General features: G+C 46.4%; 2 protein-coding genes across 12 annotated transcripts in view; one reads left to right on the top strand and one right to left on the bottom strand.

The window, feature by feature from the left end:
* The window catches only part of LOC105482396 (La ribonucleoprotein 1, translational regulator), a 155955-nt gene extending 132384 nt beyond the window's left edge, over positions 1-23571 (top strand). For 7 of the 10 annotated variants that reach the window (XM_071098172.1, XM_071098171.1, XM_071098169.1 and 4 more), the window contains exons 17-19: positions 2189-2298; positions 2452-2579; positions 4812-5810. In XM_071098172.1, the coding sequence (XP_070954273.1) occupies positions 2189-2298; positions 2452-2579; positions 4812-5021 (448 nt within the window). In that variant the 3' untranslated portion in view covers positions 5022-5810. Of the gene's footprint in view, positions 1-2188; positions 2299-2451; positions 2580-4811; positions 15027-22442 lie in introns of those variants that run through there. The other 3 variants (XM_071098164.1, XM_071098165.1, XM_071098163.1) reach the window with 2 other exon arrangements.
* Positions 9423-25696, bottom strand: part of LOC105482395 (fatty acid hydroxylase domain containing 2) — a 31477-nt gene continuing 15203 nt past the window's right edge. For both annotated transcript variants that reach the window (XM_071098173.1, XM_011742457.2), the window contains 7 exons: positions 25516-25607; positions 25294-25397; positions 21756-21877; positions 14334-14539; positions 13418-13523; positions 12202-12368; positions 9423-11409 (listed from right to left, as the gene is read on the bottom strand). In XM_071098173.1, the coding sequence (XP_070954274.1) occupies positions 11253-11409; positions 12202-12368; positions 13418-13523; positions 14334-14539; positions 21756-21877; positions 25294-25397; positions 25516-25607 (954 nt within the window). In that variant the 3' untranslated portion in view covers positions 9423-11252. The remainder of the gene's footprint in view (positions 11410-12201; positions 12369-13417; positions 13524-14333; positions 14540-21755; positions 21878-25293; positions 25398-25515; positions 25608-25696) is intronic.

The raw sequence follows: 25696 nt of genomic DNA, 5'->3' as shown, positions 1-25696 counted from the left end.
TTCATTCATGTACTTGATGAAAAGTTTGTTTTTAAATGAGCAGTATATTCACATGGTTCAAATTTCAAACAGTTTAAAAGGTTATGTAATGAGTCATCTCATCCCTGTCGCCCACCCATCTGGTGTCTTTCCCCACAGGCAACCAGTATTAGAATCTTGTGGGTCCTTTATAAAGGACCCTGTGTAAGTAAGTAGGTATCTGTGTAATCTTCCATGCCACTACCACTCCTTTTGTTTACATAAAAGCTGGCCTATGTTATAATATTTTCTGCACCTTGCATTTGTTTTTGTTTAATACTATATTTTGGAGATCATTCTATATCTGTATATAATTAACTTTTCTTGTTCTTTTTTTATAGGCTGTAACATGGTCTTATACTATATGGATGTACCATGATTTATTTAATCAGTCTGCTATTAATAGATACTTAGGTTGTTTCCAATATTTTGCTATTAAAAAAATCTTAAGAGTCCTTTTTTCCTGGCTGGGTGGCTCACGCCTATAATCCCTGCGCTTTGGGAGGCCAAGGCAGAAGGATCACTTGAGCCCAGCCTGGGCTCAAATGGTCGTTCTGCCATAGCAAGACCCTGTATCTGTTAAATTAAAAAAAAAAAAAAAAAAAGACCTCCCCATGCCCCCACCCCTTCCCTGATTTTCAATGTAAAATGTGCTGTCTGTAAACTACTTGAAAAAAGACAAGTTTGGAAAAGCTGATGAAAACATCCATCATTCCAGAGACAGCAAGTGTTATTCTGCCATTAAGCTTCCTAGTTTCTTCTTGGCATATTTAATGTGTTTAGCTCACCCTGTAAAGTTTGTGCTCTTCCAGACTTTGTATGCATGTGTAGTTGTATAATATACCTATTTGTTTACAAAAATGGACTCACGGGATCATTCTACGTCTAACATGCTCAAACATGTCTTTTCCATTTGATAATATATTGTAAGCATTCTTCAGTATCCTTAAGTATACATTTATACTATTAATTTCTAATAGATTTTATTACCCTATTGTGTAGATTTACTATGATTTTTCTTGCATCTCTCTTCGTTGACATTTGTATTTTGCTTAATAATGCTGCTGTAAACAGTTTTGTACATCTGTTAAGATCTAAATCTGGGCTTTAATCCCAGCACTTTGGTAGGGCGACGCAGGCGGATCACTCGAGGTCAGGAGTTTGGGACCAGCCTGGCCAACATGGTGAAGCCCCGACTCTACTAAAAATACAAAAATCAGCTGGGTGTGGTGGCACATGCCTGTAGTCCCAGCTACATGGAAAGCTGAGCCAGGAGAATGGCTTGAACCCGGGAGGCAGAGGTTGCAGTGAGTCAAGATCGTGCCACTGCACTCCAGCCTGGGTGACCGAGCAATACTTTGTCTCAAAAAAACAAAAGATCTAAGTCTGCAGTTTTGGCCATTTCCTTGGCATGTATCTTTTTTTTGGAGACGAGTCTCGCTCTGTCGCCCAGGCTGGAGTACAGTGGCACAATCTTGGCTCACTGCAACCTCCGCCTCCCAGATTCAAGCGATTCTTCTGCCTCAGCCTCCCTAGTAGCTGAGATTACAGGCACCCACCACCACACCTGCTAATTTTTGTATTTTAGTAGAGATGGGGTTTCACCATGTTGGCCAGGCTGGTCTCGAACTCCAGTCCTCAAGTGATCTGAGTGCCTCGGCCTCCCAAAGTGCTGGGATTATAGACGTGAGCCACTGTGCCTGGCTGCATGTGTTCCTTGAAGTGAAATTTCTGAGTCAGATAAATGAACAGACCTACTAATTGGCATGGTTAAATGGCTTTGCAGAGTTCTTATACCAGAGATTGGCCAACTTCTTCTGGAAAGAGTCAGTAAATACTTTAGGCTTTGTTGGCCATAAGGTCTTTGTCGTAACTACTCAACTCCATTCACTCTGTTACTGTAGCAGAAAGCAACCACAGACATTTCGTAAAAGAATAGGAGTAAACAAATGTCAGTGGCAGGGGGCTGTGTTCGTTGACCCCAGGAAAGCTCTGAACATTTTATGCTGGACCTACTTAGACTAGCATTCTTAAAGCGTATATGCTGTTTTTTCAATACAGAAATAACACATGGTTTAAACTGTTTCATAGTTCGTCTGTTATACAGGCACATTTCCCATTTTACAGATGAAGAAACTGTGCCCTGATTTCACTGGCTTGTGTTCTACAGATATGGTTTGGAGTGCCTTTTTCGATACTACAGTTATGGCCTGGAAAAGAAGTTCCGGCTGGACATATTCAAGGATTTTCAGGAGGAAACGATGAAGGACTATGAAGCTGGTAAGAGCCAGAGTTGGATCTGAGTGAGGCTTGGTCGTGTAGGCCTCCTCTTCCCCAGTTCTACCTGGGTCTTTCTGTGTTTACATAACACCTCCCTCTCCTCTGAGCGTCTTTATCCTCAGCAGCTCAGCTTTTATGTACCTCTCCCTACAGGCCAACTGTATGGGCTGGAGAAGTTCTGGGCCTTCTTGAAATATTCCAAAGCCAAAAATTTGGACATTGACCCCAAACTGCAAGAATACCTCGGCAAATTCCGACGTCTTGAAGACTTCCGAGTAGATGTAAGTGAAACTCTTTCTCTCACCCTACTTGTCCTGGAAAGAAAACTGGACCAGGAATCAGGATACTTGGATTCTGGTCCAGCTGTGCCCCTAGCCGAGGAACCCCTCTCCCTGCTTCCCACAATTTGGGCTTTAGTTTTTTTCACCTTTAAAATGGAGAGTGGCCAATGAAGGCTAGTTGGAGATAGTTGTATGGTTGCTCCTGCTTTCCCCTTCTGTGGTACCATCATAATGCTCTCTCTCTCCTGTCTCACCACCCTCCTTGCTATTGTGCCCAAGTTAGCCACTACTAGTTGGTCAGGATGGGTATCCAAGATACACACATTTGTTCTTTTTGGAAAAGGCCAATTCCAACCCCAGTTTATAAATTAATGCCCAGGTCTCTATGTTCTTGGAGCAGCACCTCAACGGTGACATCCAGTGGCAGGGCTGGGTTATTACTGCTGGGTATATGAAGGGAAGATGGAGTGATGTAATTGATTCAGCAGATACTGATTGGATGTCTCTGTGCACAGTGCTTTGGAGATAAGGGAAAGAGACTCAGTTTTTCCTTCTGAGAGTTTATAATGTAGTAGAGATGTCTGTTTGTCTTATTCCCTTCAAACCTTTTAGCAAACGGGCAAATGTAAGTAAATGACAATACTAGCCCTTACATTTTGTATTAGTCTGTTCTCACTCTGCTAATAAAGACATACCCGAGAGTGGGTAATTTATAAGGGAAAGAGGTTTAATTGACTCACAGTTCTGCAGGGCTGGGGAGGCCTCAGGAAACTTAAAATCTTGGCGAAAGGGGAAGCACATACATCCTTCTTCACATGGTGGCAGCAAGGAGAAGTGCAGAGCAAAGAGGGGTAAAAGCCCACCCCCCTTTTTTTTTGAGATAGAGTCTTGCTCTGTCACCCAGGCTGGAGTGCAGTGGCACGATCTCGGCTCACTGCAACCTCTGCCTCCTGGGTTCAAGTGATTCTCCTGCTTTAGCCTCCTGAGTAGCTGGAATTACAGGCACACACCACCACACCCGGCTAATTTTTGTATTTTTGGTAGAGATGGGGTTTCACCATGTTGGCCAGGCTGGTCTCGAACTCCTGACCTCGTGATCCACCCACCTCGGCCTCCCAAAGTGCTGGGATTACAGGTGTGAGCCACTGCGCCCAGCCCAAAAGCCCCTTATAAAACCATCAGATCTTGTGAGAACTCACTCATTATCATGAGAACAAGATGGGGGAAACTGCCCCCATGACGCAATTATCTCCACCTGTTTTCTCACACAACATGTGGGGATTATGGGAACTACTATTCAAGATCTAGATTTGGGTGGAGACACAGCCAAACCATATCACATTTATTATTTTAAAACTGCCATTTATTGGGTGTTTATTATGTACCAGTTACTTTATGTTGACCTTATTTAATTCTTATGTGGTGATGCAGACAGGACTTATTAGACAGGTTAACTGAGGTTTGTGGCCATCCAGTGACATAATGGCAGAACCACTCAGGTCTCTCAATATAAAGACAAACCTGTTTTCTTTCATTCTTAAGCATTTCCACCCTTGGGGAGGAGAAGGAAGGGGAGCAGGGTACAAGTTACAAAGAACCCTTGTGATAAGTAGACCTATTAGGGTGGAACAAGGACTCAGTTTTGGTTACCAAAATGGGAAGGAAACATCTGTCTTCGGGGTTATAGGACCTTTGTTAGTGCTAAGGCCAGGCTAGAGCATGGTCTGAGTCTTAGTTCAGGATCCTCTGGACATTGAAGAGAATGAGGTGATCCTCAGAAGGATCTGGGCCTTCTGAGCTGAGACATCGCAGCATACTGCATGCCACATTCCACATTTCTGAGCAAGAGATCCCTTCTTGGAAGGGAAGCAGAAATGAGGTTGGCTAAAAGCCTGGCCTTTTGGGGCAGATAGACCTAAATTTTATCTTTATCAGTTACCAGCTGTGAAACCCTGGGGAAGTTACTTTTTCTGCTTCAGTTTTCTCATCTATAAAATCGGATGTCCATGGGTCCACATCAAAGGGTGATGCTGACTCCATGAGAGAATGTGCATAAAACAGCACAAGGTGTGGCATGGAGAAACACTTAATAACTGATAATTTATTTTTAAGGTTAAACCCATTCATTATCTATATTTGGAGGTAGAAAGTAGGAAGTGTCTAGACGGGCCTGGCAAGGAAGAGGGCGTAGATAGTGCCTCCGATCACCTGTGACTCCTTCCTCTGTTGCAGCCCCCCATGGGTGAGGAGGGCAACCACAAGCGACACTCAGTGGTAGCAGGAGGTGGCGGCGGTGAGGGCAGGAAGCGGTGCCCCTCCCAGTCTTCCAGCAGGTCTGCTGCCGTGATCAGCCAACCCCCTACACCACCCACCGGCCAGCCCGTCCGGGAAGATGCCAAATGGACAAGCCAGCACTCGAACACACAGACTTTGGGAAAGTGAAAAGCTCCTTAGCCCTGGGGCTTGAGGGGGGAAAGGGGTAGGGTGGGTAAGAGTCCATGGGGGTGCCCAGTCCCAGGAGAGGGGACAATGAAGGGACAGGCCTGGAGTTACTAGGACAGGCCTTTGTGCTGAGTAGCAATGTGTACACCATTTGGGCTATCAGAGGTACCCCTGGGCAGGAGCCTCTACATCCCCTTCCCCCTCCTCTCTCCATGACTCTTGACGTCCTAGCTTCTTCTAAGGGGGGAGGGAAAGGGGGGAAATTTTTATATATATATATACATATATATATATCAAGTTTTAAATTATTGATAGTTCATCTGGATTACCAAAATCACTCTGCAGCCCTGCCCGCGGCTAGTAGGCTGCAACCCTGGTCCCCACCCCTAACCTCCTCCTGCTCCCCCTCAAGCCAACTATGCAGCCCACAAGAAGGCCCTGCGGGCCCCCCATTGCCCAGCACTGTCCCGTAGAAGGCTCTGGCGGCACCTCTGGGCCCCAGGAGCATCAGCCCCTTGATCATCTGGGGTTTGTCATCACCATGTTTTCTCCCTGCTGTCCCCACCCTGCCCTTCTGCCATCTTCTGGGAGAAGGAAACCAAAGGATCTAAAACTGGGGTTTGGGGGAAGGTTTCAGCCTCTCCCCACTCCCTTTGCCCCACACCCTTTACTCCCCAGCCCAGAGAGACGCTGCTTTTACCAGGAAAGACTATTGAAAGATGATTTATTTTATTTTTCTCTGACCTTTCCATCCTCGAGAAAATGGGGAAAAAAAAAAAAAGACAAAAATCAACCATAAAAGACCAAAAAAAAAAAAAAAAAAAAAAATCAGATAAACCCCCACCTAATCCACAGAAAGTGATGTCTTTCCCCTCCCCTTGGAATTTTTGTTTTGTTTTTGGAAATAATATTTTTTAAAAAGTTGCCTTATTGTGGAGCGGGAATCTGAAATACCCAAATGCCTGTTTTCCTCGGTGGAGTCAACGCGAAGAGCTCCCACCTTCTCTGGATGTGCCTGGGCTTGGACTGGCTAGAATCTTTCTCTGGACTGTTGCATGTACAGTGCCTCCATCCTGGAGGCAAGAGAGTTGGGAGTGGCTCGAATCAGAGCCGTGCCCAAGATATCCTTGCTGTTGCATCGTTTGAAGCTGACGTCCTGTGTCTGTACACTGCTGCCACTGTTGTGTCCTCGCTCTGCTTGCTGTTGCCTCACGCCAGGCCCCGTCCTGCCGTGACACCCTTCATCCTACCCTTGGAACCCCAAGGCCAAGTTTGCTTCAAACTGTTGGAGAACAGAGTTGGCCTGCATCTGGAACACACTTGTCCTCAGCTTGACCGTCTCCCCACACCCCAGAGTGGAAAGGTGAACACCTGCAGCTGAGGCTTGGAAACATTTCTTGTGTTGCCCTGAAAAATCTGAGAGACCTCAGGGAGGCTCTGTCTCTCTTAAAAGGTGGAGAAAGATGCCATTCTCTTCCTAAGGTCTGGTGGAGTCTCCCCATCTTCCATACCCTTCTGCAAGCCATCTATCTCTGCTCACTCTCCAATTGACCCGCCTGGGAACAAGGGATGAGGAGGAGTTGGGGGCTGGGGGGAATCCTGCCAGTTGGTGAAGCCCTGTGGCAGGAAGGTATATGTGGACATAGAGTATACCTGATTCTCTTCTTCAGCCACTTGACTGTTTGGGTTGGGCTGTGAATGACAATGGAATGGCTGGAGTCTGCTGTTGTCAGAAGGCAGGGAGGGTGATGAAGGACTGACCCACATGGACTGGGATGTATGTCGGGTATGGGCATGACTGCACACTCACTCTCGGTGGGATCTGGGCAACATGGAGGAGTTTATGGTCCTGTTGCTTACTTACTGCAATGTCTTTGGCCCTCCTTTTCAACTGGTTCCTCTGTTGGGCCCAAAGGTTGGGAGTAGGAGACAGTATCCCAGGCTGACAAGGCCTTGCCCTTTACCTTGGGCACCTTGTTAATTTTTAGCCTGTGCCCTTCCCCACCTTTGCCTTCCCAGTGGTTGGTATGTGGGAAGCCCATCTCAGTTCTGTGACTTCATGTCTCAAACCAAGGATGAGCGTCTGGTCTCTGCTATGATGGTGGTATCTGAGGCCTTTCCCTGCCCAGTCTGGTGCCTGCCCCACATTGTACCAGACACTGGATTCCTGGATCCCCTTCTCCTTTCCTTTCTTTCCTTCAGTTCACGCAGCCCTGTACTGTATCCAGCACCACAGAAACCTCAGTGTTTTTCGTCTGCTGGTTTGGGGCACAAGGAAGCCTTAGGGTATGGGGAAAGGCTGTTATTACTTAGAGTTTACTCCCAGGCCAGGGGGCTGCCATCTTTTTCACAGACATCCCTGAAAGGAAGCCCCTTTGGGGCAGGGAGGCGAGGACTTCATCTCAACATAGGCTGGTGGTTGGTAGGGGAGCTTTTTCTTTTTTTTCTTTTCTTTCCCTTTTTTTTTTTTTTTTTTTTTTTTTTAGGTAACATGTTAGGAGTTAATGTTGCAAAGAGTAGTTTACATCTTCACTTTCTGAAGACACTTGAATTTAGGACCGATGTATCTGTGACAAGCATGCCAGAAGTGGCAGGGGCCATCAGGGCTAACCACTTCACACCCACCATCCTCCCATGGGGATCCAAGACCTGAGATAAAGCAACAGCCTGCCCAGATCCCTCTGTTCATCCTATCCCTTCCAAGGTTGGTCCATGCCAACATAACCTCTGGGCATCAGACATCAGCAGGTCTGTGTGCCTCAGCCCTGTTAAGAGGAAGGTTTCTCTTTCGCCCTCTTCCTGCACCTGGGAGCAAAGGCACTACCAGTAGAGAAGGGCCATCCAGCCCTGCCCCAGCCTGGACCCCTGGGGCTCAGATAGAGGTGCTGAGCCCCTATGTCAAAGTTGTTAAATGTTTTTGTTTTGTTCCATTGTAGCTCTTTTTTTTTTTTTTCCCTTTCCTGGTGATTGATTTTACAAAAGAAAGTAAGCTGCTTAGAAGGCCCTGGAAGGGAAGTGAGGAGGAGGGACAAGGAAGATGACTAGTTACGGAGGGTGAGGGTTGTTTTTTTGCCAAAAAAGCCTGGGTAGAGTGATCTGAATTATCTGGCACCCTCCTGAATGGAACCCCAGAGTACCTCCTGTGTGGAAGGGTCCCTGGATTTTCCCTAACACCCACCCTCTCCCCCTTCAGCCATGCTGATGGCAGAGAAGATAAGAACTTGGAGCCCATTTCTCACTGGAGAGGAAAACTTGTCATCTGGCTTTGCGGAGAAGGTTCCACCTTACGCTCGTAGTACATTATCTTTACTATGTGCTAGGATATCATATTTAAAAGGACAAAAAAAATGTAAAATACTTGAATGAGCTTGTATTATAACATTAATATTATTGAGAGTATCTGCTTTCCAGGCTGAAGTGATTCATTCATTATTCTAGTCCTGCTTTAGTCCTTTGTAATTTGTGGTAATTATGCTTTTCTTTTTAATACAAAAAAATGTATAAAAATAAACACTTGAAAAGGCAAAATACCGCCTGGTCTTCCATCTAGGGTACTGTTATTTGGTGTGAAGGATGGGTTTCTGGTAGGGTTCCCCCAGATCCGGAGGAACCCTGCACTTAGTGTGCACATGAAACCTCAGCAGGGGCTCTGCCATTGGGCTTTGAGGAGTCTGCCTAAGGCAGGGGCTTCTGCAAGCCTTGAATTCATGTCCACCCTGTGTCTTAAGTGAGACGTGACAGTCATAGCCAGTGCCACAAAACAGTCCAGCATAATGCCAGGATTTCAGTGCACTTGTCAGCTTCCAAGTTTTCCATCCCCTGGCTGTGGCCTGCATTGTGTTGAGACAGCCAGGAAGAAAAAGGTTGATGAGGCTCCTTATGGAGGGTTGCCACAACCCCTCTATGAACAGACTTTTCCCCGGGGTGAAGGAGGAATGATCCAGCACCGTGTGGCCGTACGGAATCCTGGTCAGCCCCTGAACCCTGAGATGTGATGCTGGGGAGGGATGGAACAATGAGTCCCCCATTCCCTGTGTAAATTACAAAACTAAAAATCGGGCATGGCTTTACGTGTTCATCTGACAACTGTCTCCCATACCTGACGGGAAAATGGTTTTTCTAGAGAGTTCTTTTTCACTGTTCTTGAGGTGGGCAGGTGCTTCAGTACCACCAGTGACCTCCACAGGCAAAGGAAAGTTTAGGAGATAGTGTCCAGGGCTGATGCAGACTGGTCCTTTGAGAACAGAAAGATGAATTAATTGAACCTTACTTTCACACATCATTAGGAATGCTCACAGAAGCTTAATTTTACAGCCTGAGCTTCCACATGTTTTGTCTGAAGTATTAGAAGTCTGGTAGTAAACACCCCCATCTAAAAAAAACCAAAACAATCCACCGGAATTCATGAAGACCAGTTTATTTTACATGCTTGCTTTCACGTTCTTTACTGGGAATTTAAGGCCTTTTTTCAGCCTTAACTTGTATACCAACCTCAAGGATTTTGTTTGATATAGAAAAGGACAGGGCTGGGCCCTTCTGCCAAGGACTGATCACCTGCCTTCCAAAAGGAAGAGGGAATGACAGCCTTTTGTCTTTCTAGGCCCCTTACAGTACCTCAAAATCTGAAGGCCTTAAAGGGAAAAAAAAGCATATCTGTTCTTTCTCCTTATCTCCTACCCTTCTCTTTAAGCATACTGAAGATGGACTTTTTTCCAAATGTTTATTTGTAGGAAGAGGTGATGGGTGCAGGCCAGCAGCTGAGAACTTACAGCTTTGATGCACCAGGAGCTGTATTCAAGCTGAGGGCACAAGCCTCCTAGGGAGGGAGCCAGGTCCACCAAGGCCAGAGACAGGCAGGTGAGACTGGAAAGCCAGGGAGATGCTGTCTGGTAAGTGCTTAGCTGGCCTATTGGGCAAGTCCTCTGGGGTTCTAGAGCTGATAGGAAGAAGGAGTTCATTTTGATAGTCCTGCCTGGAGACTTGGACCTGTCTGATGATAAGGTATTTTATAAAGCTACAGTGGATGTTTTTCTTAAGAGAACTGAAAGTTGGAAAAGGTGCAAATATATATAAGAATTTAGTAAAATGATAATGGTGGTCTTTCAAATCAAAGAGTGATCTTTAAATTGTTCTTGGGAACCACAGGGTTTCTGGCCATGTCTGGCAGCTGAGGGGAGGCCAGGATGGGGACTTCAACCCAAGCAGCTGTGGTTTTTGCTTGTTTTTGCTTTTGATAAGGTTCCTGGTAAAAATCGTTTTGAATAAACGTTGCTGAGAAAGTGGTAAAGCATTCGGGGCAGAAAGGATTTTGCCCTTTGCTCCGCCATGTTTTTCCAGGCTCTTTCTTCAGGGAGAAAGAGGGTTCTAACCTCTGGTCCTCATTCAGATGGGCTAATTAGGGGTCTCAGGTGTCCCCAAAGGGCAGCAATTTTGATCCTTCCCCTTGTGGGTAAAAGGGATTTTCACAGTTTCTCAGCAGTTGGTTTTTGGTTTCCACATAAGGCTAAAGGTGTTAAAGTTTGGTCTGTACCTCTTTGCTTTTAATCCAGGGAGGAGCTCCTGGATTTCCCCACCCCCCCACAGAGGGAGACCTTTTGTTTGCAGTGTGCCGGAGTTAAAATGGGGCCTTTACCACTCCCTCAGTGTTTGGTGTGTGTATGTTTGTGTGTGTGTTGGGTGAAGTGGCGACTGGCATCTGGTATGCCGTGAATTGAGACCTATAACGGTTTGCCAGGGTGTCTTGGCCCTCGCCTGAGGTAGGGTATGTGAAAGCCTTTTGGGGCAGGAAGGGGTAAAGCAATACCTGGCCCTCCCACCCCCTGGTCCCAGAAGAAGCTCTCCCTGGAGCCAGGCAGCCTCCAGTCCCCCTCCTTTCAGCTTTGTCATTTTCTGCATCCTGCCCAGGCCACAAAGGAGTTATCTGGGGCTGAACCCCTCTCCTTCCACAGCAGAGGACCAGGGGTCTCCTCCCTCTGACCAGCCTCCAGTCTGGGGAGCTGTGTTTTCCTTTTTCTTAAGCTAACTCCTGATCCCATTGAGGGACATCAAGGGCAGTAGTTTGGAGGAAGCCTCATCCTTAGCCCTGCTTTTCTGGGAAGCCCACCTTCCCTCTACCCTGGTGGCACCATCATTTGGGATGTGGCCGAAGGAGGCAAATTGTTAGGAGCAATCAGGAAGCCGCATCTGTATCCCATGGCTGAGGGACAGCCAGGATGACACTTAGGCTCTCTCTCACTGCATCCTCTTTGGGGAGTCTGGGATGCTCTCAGAGAGCGGGGTGAAGCCCAGCAGGAGGACATGTCTCTCGTAGGCCTTGGTCTGCTTGAACATGATGTCAGTCCCATGGAGGTGGTCCAGCACACCCAGCACACCATAGCACTGGTTGAACCTAGAAGAAAGAAGACGGTGCTGCAGTGCCAATGCTGGAGGCCTCTGTGCAGATCCCATTTCATTTGTGCCAGCCTCACACATTTCTCAGCCCTCCTACCCCACACCTGTCACAACCATCCTGACCATCTGCATCAGAATAAGCTGGGGAGTTGCTACAAATGCACCTTCTGGGGGGCACTCCAAACCTGCAATTTGCAGTATCTGCAGTCTTCCTTTGAAAAGCTTGCTGTGTGATTCTGATGCCCACTGTCTGAGGATCTCTAGCAGAACTAGGCTTTTTCGGGCATGAGATCACCAGCATCAAAATCCCCTGGAACACTTACTAAAATGCAGGTGTCCAGGCCCTGCTCCCGCAGATACCTTAGTTCAGCATATTTGGAGTGGAATCCAAGAGCCTAAATTTTAAACAAGCATCTCAGGTGATTCTGGTATAGGAGGTTTGTAGACTACACTTGAAAAAGTCTGGGGCTTTCAGACAGTATATGACTTCCTTGTGATTGCATGCAGGAGTTTTATGCATATGTGTACTTTTCTAAAGAGAATGTCCAGAGCTTATTCAAAGGGCCCAGAGCCCAAATAAAGGTTTAAAATCCCCAGTTGGAGGAGGACCCAATTTCAGAAGGAAAAGAGTAAGGTCATCCCAGTGTGGTTATTATTTTCCCGACCATCAGACCTCTTCGCCAACTAGCACTCACGTGTAAACTGAGACACCAGTGTCTGCTATCAGAAGCTTAAGGAGGAAGGGTGATGGTTATTGCCCAGGGACCCATTGTGGGGAGAGGGTCCTTACTTGAGATGGTGGTAGTCGTGGAATTCAGGCGAAGGCAGGAAAGGAAGGTGGTAGCCACAGTGGGAGATGGTGGTGATGATGAGGGCCAAGGAAAACCACATGGTGATGGAGGACAAGTGGGAGCCCATTACTAATGGGCCCACTATCGCAGGTAGCATGTTGGAGACCTGCAAGGGGAGGGATGATTGAAGGCAGGGCCCAGGGAGATGAAGGGACTTAGTTGGGTGTACACTTAGCCCCAAGGTGGTACCAGTGGCAAACTTCATTGACCCAGATCTGGAGAAGGTGAGAATTTCAGGACTTTGATTTGTTGAAGGCATTCACCTTTGTAACTTGGGACAAATTACGCAGTTTGAGCCTCAATTTTCTTGTTAGCAAAATTAAGATTAAAAAGGTTGTTGGAGGAGCCAGGTGTGGTGGTTCATGCCTGTAATCCCAGCAATTTGGGAGGCAGAGGTGGGAGGATTGCTTGAGGTCAGAGGTTCCAGCCAGCCTGGGCAAAATAGCAGGATCCTGACTCTACAAAAAATTTAAAAATTAGCCAGATGTGGCCGGGTGCGGTGGCTCACTCCTATAATCCCAGAATTTTGGGAGGCCAAGGCGGGTGGATCATGAGGTCAGGAGTTTAAGACCAGCCTGACCAATGTGGTGAAACCCTGTCTCTACTAAAAATACAAAAATTAGCCAGGCGTGGTGGCACACGCCTGTAATCCCAGCTACTCGGCAGGCTGAGACAGGAGAATCGCTTGAACCCAGGAGGCGGGGGGTTGCAGTGAGCCGAGATCACGCCATTGCGCTCCAGCCTAGATGACACAGTGAGACTCTATCTAAAAAAAAAAAAAAAAAAAGAAAAAGCCAGATGTAGTGGTATACACCTGTGGTCTCAGCTATTTGGAAGACTGAAGCTAAAGGATCACATGCGCCCAGGAGTTGGAGGCTGCAGTGAGCTATGATCACACCATTGCACTCCAACCTGGGTGACAGAGCAAGACCCTGTCTCAAAAAGAAAAAAAAAAAAGTTGTTGGGATGATTAAATGAGACAACTGTGTTAGGCACTTAACATAGCCTGGCATATGGAAGGCTGACAATAAATGGTAGCTATTTTTAAAAGGGAAGTAAAAGGGCCGGTGTGGTCTAAGTTCTCTGCAGAAGAGCTTCAGGAAGGTGGTTAGGGCCGTCTGCCCTTTGCTATGGGGAGAGTAGAGCTCTACTCACCACATGCTCTATAGGATGGGCATAGAGAGAGATCACGCCAATGGGAGCTGTCCACTCATGGTGTTTCTTGTGGATTTTCTTGTAGAATGTTGGGTGGTGAAGGAGCCTGGGGAAATAGTTAATAGTTAATAACCTGCTGATTCCTCTTTCTCCCTCCCCGACCAGTCCATGAGAAGCCAAAAATAGGAACTAGGGGTTACATCCATGGAGCAAAGTTAAAAACACCCAGACCTGCTTCAAATTTCAACCCCAGCCCTTATACTGCATAGTTTGGGAGTGGGTTGCTTTGCCCCTCTACCCCAGTTGTATTTGCTATAAAATGGGATGCTGCCCAGAAAGGATTGAATAAGGAAATGGATGGGAAGCGCCCTGGCCCCCACACAATCGGAGAGGCCTTTTCTCTTCTGGACATTCATTCCTCACTTGTCCCAAGTTGTCAGTTATGAGACAACTGTTAGTCTTCCTGTTAACCGTTTAATGGGAGACTTGAGGCCAGGGAGTATTTTATTGGCCTACACTCAATTCAGAAGCCTGTTTCCTTTTATTTTTTTTTCTTTGAGACAAGGTCTTGCTCTGTCGCCCAGGCTGGAGTGCAATGGTGTGATCACAGCTCACTACAGCCTTGACCTCCCGGGCTCATGTGATCCTCCCACCTCAATCTTCCGAGTAGCCGGGACTACAAGTACACACCACCATGCCTGGCTAATTTTTTTTAAATTTTTTTGTAGAGACGGGGTCTCCTGACGTTCCCCAGGCTAGTCTCAAACTCCTGGGCTCAAGTGATCCGCCCACCTCAGCCTCCCAAAGTGCCAGGATTACAAGCGTGAGTCACTGCACCTGGCCTCAGTTTCCTTGTTGATCAGTGAGCCCTAGACAGGGTGAGGAGACAGCTGTGCCTCAGGCAGGGACTGCTCACCGGTGTGAATAGTAGAACAAGACTTCCTCAATCAGCGTGAAGATGGCCAGCTCCAGGAGGAACCAGTGGAAGGTGGGTAGCTCACGGCGGCAGGGGTCTCCCCACCATTTGAGGAAGGGATAGAGGAAGACCACCATGGGGAAAGATACCATGCACTGGTTGAAAAGAACTGTGCGGATAGACTGGCGCAGTTTCACAGGATCCACCTGCCCAAGGGAAGGGAGGAGATGGACAAGAGTGTGAGAAGTAGGCTCCACCGTGACCTGCTTACAGGAGGCCCTCACTCCGGTTGGATTCTGGGAGAGATGTTGGGACACAGCTCCTGACTGCAACCCAGCTCCGGGCCTGGAAACGTTGCAGAATAAGGCCCTGGCTGCTAGGCAGGTGAGTAATACCCCTGTCCTTGGAAACTTCAGCAGCCTTCAGTCTGTGCTGTGCAGTCTTCTTCCTAGTTCTGCACATTCTCACCACTGCCCTCCCCATTTCTCTGGCCAGGCCCCATGTATTTACAGGTAACTTGGGTAGCCTCCATGGTGCTTGGAGAAGGCTGTGACTTTCTGAGTGACACCCCATTTCAGCCGTTTAGCCCCTCTTTGTCAGAGAACCTTGTCCATGATTGGATGCAGAGATCAAGGTCATCTGCCTCCTCACATGGTCCAGCCTCACTGCAGTAGGCCCAGAGCAAAGAAGCAGGTAAGCCAAGGAGCTGCTTATTCAGCTTCTTGACCAACTTCCTGGTTTTCAGAGTGATGCTGTGAAGATGGGGGCCTGCCCAAACATTTCCACCACGGTCCACTGTACAGAGCTAGCCCCAAGTGTCCAAACTCCATTTGGCCTCAATACTACATCCAGTATTTTCCCCCATAATCAGCAACTCTTTGACCCTTCCTTTTGTTAGATCTCTGGGGCTCCAGGGAACAGTCCTGTGACCACAGAAAGTTCCTGGATGCTGATGAACTTGTTTGGTTAGAAAGGATTTCTCCAAGTACCCTCTGTGAGCTGGTGGGATTTCTGCCCCAAAGCGAGACAGGGGCTCAGAATGGTCCCCAGCTTGAGGCCTGCCTGTTCCTCCAGCCTTTCCAGGCACTGCATGCATTAACTGATTTCAGAATTCACTCTTTGTTTACTTCCATCCCATTGTGAGACCAGGTCTCGCCAGCCTGTTGTGAGAGGACATGTTAGGTGAGGCCATTACACCTTTTGGAAACCTTGACCCAGAGGTGGGGTATCACATGTGTCTATTCATTTGTTTATTTAACTGATATTTATTGAGCACCCACTATGTAGCACTCAGTGTGCTGGGTGTTGAAAATAAAGCAATGAGCAAAACAAAGATTCCTGCCCCCATGGAATTTATATTCCAGTGAGAAAGGTAGACTAAACACAACAAATATAAAAACATATATATCAGGCTAGGCATGGTGGTTCACACCTGTAATCCCAGCACTTTGGGAGGTGGAGGTGGGAGGATCACTTGAGGCCAGGAATTTGAGAGCAGCCTTGGCAACATAACGAAACCCCATCAAATTTTTTTTAAAAAGCTGGGTGTGGTGGTGTGCACCTGTCGTCCCAGCTATTCAGGAAGCTGGGGTGGAAGGATCATGTGAGTCCAGGAGTTTAAGGCACTCCAGCCTGCATGAGAGGGTGAGACCCAATCTCTTGGGGGGAAAAAAAAAAAAAGGCCAGAGGCTGTGGCTTACGCCTGTAATCCCAACACTTTGGGAAGCCAAGGTGGGCAGATCATGAGGTCAGGAAATTGAGACCATCCTGGCTAACACGGTGAAACCTCATCTCTACTAAAAATACAAAAATTTAGCTGGGCGTGGTGGCATGTGCTTGTAGTCCCAGCTACTTGGGAGGCTGAGGCAGGAGAATCACTTGAACCCGGGAGGCGTAGGTTGTAGTGAGCCACTGAGATTGTGCCACTGCACTCCAGCCTCAGTGACAGACCAAGACTTCGTCTCAAAAAAAAAAAAAAAAAAAAGGGGCAAAAAGGGCAGGCCGGGCACTGTGGCTCACTTTGTAATCCCAGCACTTTGGGAGGCCGAGGCAGGCAGATCACGAGGTCAGGAGTTTGAGACCAGCCTAACCAATATGGTGAAACCCTGTCTCTACTAAAAATACAAAAATTAGCTGGGCATGGTAGCATGCGCCTGTAATCCCAGCTACTCAGGAGGCTGAGGCAGGAGAATCGCTTGAACCCGGCAGGCAGAGATTGCAGTGAGTCAAGATTGCTCCATTGCAGTCCAGCCTGGGTGACAGAGTGAGACTTCATCTCAAAAAAAAAAAAAAAAGCAATAATATAGACAAGAGATGATGGTGAATTAGACAAGGGTAATAGTGATGGAAGTGACGAGAAGTGGTAAGAAGTGATTGGATTCTGAATTTGTTTCGGAAATAGAGTTAATAGAGTTCCCGGATAGATTGGATGTGGAGTATGAAGGAAAGAGAGTAGTCAAGAATGACTCCAAAGTTTTTGGCCTGAGCAACTAGAGGATTGGAATCGCCGTCCACTCAGATTGGGGAAGCTATGGGTAGTAAGTAAAGGCTTTGGCAGAACAATCAGAAATGTTCTTTTGGACATCATGAATTGGCAATTTCTATTAGTATCCATGTGGAGATGTCAAGGAGGGAGTTGGATATTTCAGCTTGGAATTCAGTAGAGAGTTCTGGGCTAGAGAGATAAATGTGTGAGCTGTTGGCCCATGGATGGTATTTAAAGTCATGGCACTGAAGAGATAACTGGGAGAATGAATACAGAGAAGAGGACCAAGGCCAGAACCCATGGAACATTCAACACAAAGAAGTTGGAGAGAAGAGAAGGAATCAGGAAAGCGACAGTGAAGAAGTGAACAATCAGATGTGATGGGGAGCCGGGTGTGGTGGCTCATGCCTGTAATCCCAGCAGTTTGTGAGGCCAAGGTGGATGGATCAGCTGAGGTCAGGAGTTCAAGACCAGCCTGGGGAACTTGGTGAAACCCTGTCTCTACTAAAAATACAAAAAAATTAGCTGGGCATGGTGGCAGGTGCCTGTAATCCTAGCTACTTGGGAGGCTGAGGCAGGAGAATTGCTTGAACCCGGGAGACAGAGGTTGCAGTGAGCCAAGATCGTGCCATTGTACTCCGCCTGGGCATCAGAGCGAGACTGTCTCTTAAAAAAAAAAAAAAAAAGGGGGTACCTAGAAAGCACGTTGTCCTGGAAGCCACGTGAAAAAAATATTTCAAGGCTGAGGGAGTCAGCAGCTGTGGAAATGTCTCTGCTGCTCTAATGAAACCATATCATTGGCGAACTTGCCAAAAGAAATGTTGCTAGAGCCTTTTTCTAGGTGTGACACCTGATTTGGAGGTTTGTAAAGAAAATGAGACAATACTTTTGTGATTAGGAGAGATGCAGGCTGAAGGATTTAGGGGTCAAGTTTTATGATGTCTCAAACTTACTTTCAAATAGGAAAAATGTATAGATGCATATATATTTATATTTTTCTATATAAAGCAAAAATAAAATGTTTAAAATTGGTGAATCTAAGTGATATGTAAATGCATAATTCTTACATTATTTTTCAACTTTCTGTATGTATTTTTAACGTTTTTCATAATTACAAAATGTTGGGGAAAAGAGTAGACAGATGGCCGGGCGTGGTGGCTCACGCCTTTTATCCCAGCACTTTGGGAGTCTGAGGCTAGTGGATCACCTAAGGTCAGGAGTTCGAGACCAGCCTGGCGAACACGGTGAAACCCCATCTCTACTGAAAATACAAAAATTACCCAGGCGTGGTGGTACATGCCTGTAATCCCAGCTACTTGGAAGGCTGAGGCAGAATAATTGCTTGAACCCAGGAAGTAGAGTTTACAGTGAGCCAAGTAGAGTTTACAGTGAGTTTACTGTGGTGCCACTGCATTCCAGCCTGGGTGACAGAGGGAGACTGTCTCAAAAAAAACAAACAACAAAACCCAAATAAGAGTGGACAGAGAGGAACTGGAAACTATATAGATAACTCTTTTAAAGAACTTTGCTAGTTAAGGGTTGTTTTTTCTGTTGCTTTGGTTTGTGTGTTCGTGTGTGTGTGTGTGTGTGTGTCTGTTTTTTGTGAGACAGGGTCTCACTCTGTCACCCAGCCTGGAGTGCACTCTTTGTTTACTTCCATCCCATCGCGAGGCCAGGTCTGCGCCAGCCTGTTGTGAGAGGACATATTAGGTGAGGCCATTACACCTAACTACAGCTCACTGCAGCCTCAACCTCCTACGCTCAAGCAATCCTCCCACCTCAGCCTCCCAAGTAGCTAGGACTACAGGTGTGCACCGTCACACCCAGCTAATTTTTGTATTTTTTGTAGAGACATTGTTGGGTGGGGTGTTTCGTCATGTTGCCCAGACTGGTCTCAAACGCCTAAGCTTAGGCATTCCTCCTGCCTCAGCCTTACAAAGTGGTAGGATTACAGGTGTGAACCACTCCACCTGGCCTGTTTTTTTTCTTCTTTTCGAGTCAGTGTCTTGCTCTATCACCCAGGTTAGAGTGTAGTGGTATGATCATAGCTCACTGTAACCTCAACCTCCTGGGCTCAAGCAGTCTTCCCGCCTCAGCTTCCCAAGTAGCTGGGACTACAGGCACATTCCACCTCGCTTGCCTAGTTAAAATTTTTTTTGTGGAGATGGGATCTCGTTCTGTCACTTGGGCTGGTCTCGAACTCCTGGGCGCAAGTGATTCTCCTGCCTCAGACTCCCAAAGTCTGGGATTACAGGTGTGAGCCACCACACCTGGCCTGTTTTATTATTTATTTTTCTTTTTGAGTCAGGATCTCACTCTGTCACCCAGGCTGATCTCTAACTCTTGGGCTCAAGCAATTCTTCTGGCTCAGCCTCCCAAAGTCTGGAATTACAGTAGTGAGCAGCCACACTTGGTGGGTTGTTTTTTTTTTTTTTTTAAGATGGAAAAAAATTACTGCATGTTTGTAATAATCTAGAGAGGAATAATGAGAGAAAGAGAAAGAAAAGAAGATACAAGAAAGCAAAGAGAGAATTACTGCAGCCATTTCCTGGATGTAGTACACGGATAGGGGAGGAATCACCCACAGACAGGAGCAAGGAGAGTTCACCTGTGGTATGAGGTGGGCAGGCAGAGCATGTGGGTGCAGGTGCTGATCATTGGCCAATGTGGTGTGCATCTATAAAACTCTTCTACTTGCTTTGGTTTTTTTTTTTTTTTTTTTTTTTTTTTTTCCTAGAGACAGTGTCTCCCTCTGTCTCCAAGGCTGGAGTGCAGTGGCACAATCATGGCTCACTTCAGCCTTGAACTCCTAGGTTCAAGTGATCCTCCTGCCTCGGCCTCCTGACTAGCTGAGACTGACACACACCACTGTGCCTGGCTAATTAAAATAAAATTTTTTTTGTAGAGACAGGGATCTCACTATGTTGCCCAGGCTGGTCTTGAACTCCTGGCATCAAGCAATCCTCCTGTCTCTGCCTCCCAAAGTGCTGAGATCACAAGCCTGAGCCACTGTGCCCCAGCCTGCTTAAATTTTCTTTTTCTTTTTCTTTTCTTTCTTTTTTTTTTTTTTTTGAGAGAGGCTTGCTCTGTCACTCAGGCTGGAGTGCAGTGGTGCAATCTCGGCTCACTGCAACCTGTGCCTCCCAGGTTCAAGCGATTCTCCTCCAGGCATGTGCCACCACGCCCAGCTAATTTTTGTATTTTTTGCAGAGGCAGGATTTTGCCATGTTGCCCAGGCTAGTCTTGAACTCCAGAGCTCAAGTGATTTGCCCACCTTGGTCTCCCAAAGTGCTGGGATTACAGGCATGAACCACCACGCCCAGCCTTAAATTTTCTTAGTGAAATGGGAAGCAAGGCCTTCCCTCTGCCAGCGGTTAGGGGAGGAGGTGTTAGAGAGGTGTGAAGTAGCCATTCAGGCAGTGGGAGAGTAAACAGAGCAGGGATGGATCATAGGAACACCAGGTAGCATTCAGCTCCCACTTGAGGATCTGTTTCTGATGTCTTAGTTCAGGGGCCAGTCCTTCGTGGAAAAAGCCAAAAATTAAATGGCCTCGTGAGTTTCTTTCCTACTTCTGTGCCCACCTGAGGGTGCACATGGTACAGAAGCACTGGACTTGGTGTCAGATGGGATGAGCCCTGGCTCTGTTTCCTAGTAGCAATCTGATCTTGAACTAGTCACTGGACATTTCTGAACCTCAGCTTCTGCAGAATGCAATGAGATCTTCCAATGTAGCTCTGTAGTCGTTGTGTAGACTATAAGGTTGTACAGGCGGCAGGTAATATTCTGGAGAGCCGATTAAGAATGTGAGCCCTGAAGTCAAAAAGCCTGAGTTTGAATCGTAGTTTACCCATGTAACACCTGTTTCCTCATCTGAATAGTGAAGGTTCTTGGCCTCAGTTGAAGATGTGAGCATTAGTCAATGGTGCTACAACAGCCATGGTTGACAGATGAAGGGTTCTCGAGGACCAAGCACAGGGTTTGACACTTTAGGCTCTGATTCATGTCCTGCCAAGCTGGGCCTGGAGGAAGCCCCTGAGCCTGGCTGGCAGCTGTTGTCCCAAGCGAGGGGGATGGTAAGCCAGGCCAACAGTTCCAGTTCAGGAAGGGGCCCATTTCAAAGGAGTGGGTCAAGAGCACTGTTTGCCTTTCTGGAGTGCTAGGCTGGGGCAGAAGGACCTGAGAGCTGAGGTGGTTCACCCAGACACCTGGGCAGATTACTAAAAGATGATTGTCTTTTCTGGGAAAGAAGCCAGGATGTGGTTTGGGTGGAGCTGGGGAAAGAACCTGAGTTTCAGAATCAACTTTTCCTTATTGTGTAAGAAAAGGCGAGCCAGACTCAGGGAACAGTGGGACCCACTTCCTGGCACTGTGCAAGTCGGAGTGCCTTGTAAGCAGGGTCTGGGCCTCACTTATGGATTTGCCCTGGTGCCTTGCATTATTGGTCAAATTGAGTATTTAGGAAGGAGGACTTGTTTAAAAGACAGCCACCACCCATACATTCAGAATCCATACTGTCCACCTATTATAGTGGGGTTATCCATTGTTTTTGCAGCTGTCTCCCTCTCTCACAACAACAGCTGTTACCCATATTCTAGCATCCAGCCATTGCTGTCTCCATTCCTATGGGTAAAGTGGAGTTGCCTGCCTTCTCAGTGCCAGGCTGACCACAGTCCCATGGGGCACCACAAGCAGGTCCAGAGCCTGGGCCAGGAATCAGGAGACCAGAACATTGGTCTTGACTGGCTACTAGCTGAGTGACTCTGAGATTGTGGGCAAATTATTTCCTCTCTTTAACCTTCTAAACTGGGGGAGCCTTGTTGCTAATAGCTTGGCTCACACTGGCCAGGTCTCTCCTGGGCCAGTGGTGAAAATTCTGAGTGTAGCTTTAGCTCTTGCTTCCTGTGCTTTGACCAGGAGAAGTTGCAATAATACTTACAGGTTCATTCTTGCCGACCTGAATTCGGTAGCGAGAGATGAAGTTAGGTTTTCCTGTTGTGTCAACCACCAGTAGAAGCCCATTGAAGCTCCAGAAGAACAGACAAGGTACTTGGATGGCACCTGAGATTGGGAAGCAGAAACAGTCAGGGCGACTTTGGGTTCTCGCAGCACATAGACTAACGGAACACACTTTTTTATGGTGACTGAGGCTTCATCCTAGACATTTCTTTGCCAGGGAGGTCTTAGGGCTTGGGACCAAGGGGTTACCTGTAGTCTTGGGTAGGAACTGGGACAGTCCACTTAAGGAGTGTCTCCATTCATTTTCTTAGCTGTAAAATGAGGACAACAACCTTCAAGGTGGTTGGTGGTTTTCATGTAAATACATATGAAAGTATGTTAAGATATATAATACACTCTAAAATAGAAATTAATTCAGGTTGACATTTGGGAGTCTGTGCCCACTGAACCCTTTATGAATTGCCAAGGAAGGAGAAGCAAAGGAAGTACTCTGTATGGTATGGGTCACAGTGAGCCCTGGGCTAGGAGTCAGTCAGGAAACGTAATCCCTGTCATCCTACTAACTGACCAGCAGAACCTCAGGTGTCATCTAGCCAGTATCTCCCCAAATGGAAAACTCATCTTTCTTTCTTTCTTTCTTTCTTTTTTTTTTTTTTTTTTTTTTGAGACAAAGCCTCGCTCTGTCACCCAAGATGGAAGTGCAGTTGTGCTATCATGGCTCACTGTAGCCTCGGCCTGCCAAGCTCAAGTGATCCTCTTGCTTCAGCCTCCTGAATAACTGGGACTATCGGCACCTGCCACCATGCCCAGCTAGGACTAGGCTTTGCTTAATTCTGTGTCTGTGCCCCTCCGCCAGCACCCTTCATGCTCCATCAACGGAAGTATCTGTGGCAGCTGGGGCTTGGAAAATACTTGCCAGCACTGTAGGGGAGTAGGATTGGTACAAACTTTCTAGAGGGCAATTTGGCAGTATCTGAAGTAATACAGTGAGAGAGTCAGAAAGCTAAGACAGAAAGGGAGAAAGAAGAAAAGGAGACACATCTATTCGTATGCATAAATGTCCGTCACAGCATTAAAAAAAAAAAAATTAAAGCAGCCTAAATACCCATTAGTAGGGAATGGACTAAATAGATTGGAGTATTTCCATATAATGGAATAGAATGGGAAGCTTAGAGTATTAAGTAAGTCTACATTAATAGGCATGGAAAGATACCTACAATCTATTCAATGAAAAAAAGATTTAAAAATAGTTGGTATCTCACAAGTACAACTATATACCCAATATATAAAAGATGTACACTAATATATAAACAGTGGTTATTTCTTGAAGATGAGAGAGGGTGATTTTCACACTTTCTATGCTTATTTGAATTGCCTGATTTTTATTTTTAACAATGAGCACATATTTTATACCCAGAAAAAATAAACTATTTTTACTTTGGAAAAAAAAGGTTGGTGGTTACCCAGTGGGCCAGCCAAGGAGTCTACCTACTTGGAACTCCAAAGGCTGCCTGAGGAATACAGATGAAAAGCACACCATAAGATGATCTTGAGCTTCTTCTAGCTCTAACATTTAAAATTGGAAACATTTTCTCCCTCTCATATTGGCTTATCACCTAGGTAATAGGTAATTTTCACAGGATTGTACCTAAAGTATATACAATATTTGGGGTTTTTTTTAGATTGCAGCTTCAAGCTAATAAAGTTTTTCTACCACTTTCCCCATATACATAGGTAATCTGCATTGTTCAATGACTGCTTAAGATCCCATTAAATCTGTCATATTTAATGTTCCACCCATTGTCAGACTTATCCTTCTAGTTGAAAACAATCCTCAGGGGCATTTTGCTTTGTGGCAACTGACACTTTTTATCTTCCCTTCTAGACTGTGACATCATTTTTTAATGGAGGAGTGAAACATTTCATTTAAATATTTCTTTTTGTGTTGTTTTTTGAGACAGAGTCTTGCTCTGTCACCCAGGCTGGAGTGCAGTGGCACTATCTCAGCTCTCTGCAACCTCTGCCTCCTGAGTTCAAGCGATTTTTGTGCCTCAGCCTCCCGAGTAGCTGGGATTACAGGCATGCGCCACCATGCCTGGTTCATTTTTTGTATTTTTAGTAGAGACAGGTTTCAACATGTTGGCCAGGCTGGTCTTGAACTTCTGGCCTCAAGTGATCTGCCTGCCTCGGCCTCCCAAAGTGCTGGGATTACAGGTGTGAGCCACCAATCTTGGCCCATCTTAATTTTTTTTTTTTTTTTGAGACAGAGTCTTGCTCTATTGCACAGGCTGGAGTGTGGTGGCACCATATAGGCTGACTGCAACCTCTGCCTCCCGGGTTCATCAGCAATTCTCATGCCTCAGCCTCCCAAGTAGCTGAGATTATAGGCACATACCATCACGCCCAGCTAATTTGTGTGTGTGTGTTTAGTGAAAAAGGGGTTTTGCCATATTGGCCAGGCTGGTCTTGAACCCCTGACTTCAAGTGATCTGCCTGCCTCGGCCTCCCAAAGTGTCGGGATTACAGGCGTGAGCCACTGTGCCCAGCCCCATCTTAAATACTTCTTTCTTTTTTGTTTTTTTTTTTTTTCGAGATGAAGCCTCACACTGTCGCCTGGCTGGAGTGCAGTGGTGCAATCTTGGCTTACTGCAACCCCCCTCACAAGTTCAAGCGATTCTCCCTGCCTTAGCCTCCCAAATAGCTGGGATTACAGGAGACTGCCACCACGCCCAGCTAAATTTTTTGTATTTTTAGTAGAAATGGGCTTTCACTGTGTTGGTCAGGCTGGTCTCGAACTCCTAACCTCGTGATCCACCTGCCTCAGCCTCCCAAAGTGCTAGGATTACAGGCGTCAGCCACTGTGCCTGGCCTCCCATCTTAAATATTTCTATATTTTCCAAACAAGTTTAGCACATAGTAACATTATATATCATATTAATAATATAAATAAATGTATATTACATATAATATATATTAAATTGTGTATAATTATGATTTGAGTGAATGTATGATTGAGGACAATCACTATTATAGATAATGCTATTATAAATATCTATGTTTGCATGGCTTTTCCTTCCATTTATTTACTTAGGCTTGTTTGGAGCCATTTAAGCTGTCAGTAAATATTTATTGACTGGCCACTTGCTGTCAAGCACTGACTGTACCAAGTACAGGGTACATAGTCTCAGACAAGACAGGGCAGCCCTCTGTGCTTGTGGAATTACATGTAGAAACAGGATTATTGCTCTAAACGTGCATTCATTTTTACATAAAATATTTCTCATTTTTCTATATTTTGGGAGGAGTCTCAACTTCTCAGCTTCTTTTTTTAGACATCCTGTTTCCAGACTGCCCACAAGTTTAGTATTCTTTGGGACTACCACTTTTTTGAACTTCAAGTCCTCATCCCTTGGAATAATAAACTGAAAATTCCCAAAGTAGAGAACAAAACAATAGAAAAAGAATTAAGTTATAATCATGCACCCACACGCTAGGTGCTGGTGGTCTGGGAACCTCACCTATAAAGAAGAGGATCCACTCCTTCCCTTCAAATGTAGTCAGCAGCCTCTCCCACTGGGCTTGCCAAAAGTAGCCAGAAGCACCCCAAAATCTCTGAAGATGCCTTGGAAGAAAAACCATTCAGGTTTCTGGGTGAAGACGAGTGGGTGGACAGCTCCTTCCCCTATGATCTACCCCCAACCACCACCACACTGCACCCTAGCTGGGTGGAGCCAACTTACCATGTCACTGAGTTCCAGAAGGCCACAAATGAGAGAAGTCCAGAGCCCAGGATGAAAGCTGTCCTCCTCATAGAGCCCCAGATGTATCCCTCCTGGAGGAGGGCAAGGAAATGTCAAACCCCAGCAAGCCTCCTGCCTTTATACCCAGCTCACTGCTGAGGCACAGCAGGAATGCTGTAGG

This window comes from Macaca nemestrina, chromosome 6 (genome assembly GCF_043159975.1).
Source record: "Macaca nemestrina isolate mMacNem1 chromosome 6, mMacNem.hap1, whole genome shotgun sequence".
Taxonomy (NCBI): domain Eukaryota; kingdom Metazoa; phylum Chordata; class Mammalia; order Primates; family Cercopithecidae; genus Macaca; species Macaca nemestrina.
The sequence above is the reverse complement of the archived record's forward strand: the minus strand, read 5'-3'. Positions and strand labels throughout refer to the sequence as shown.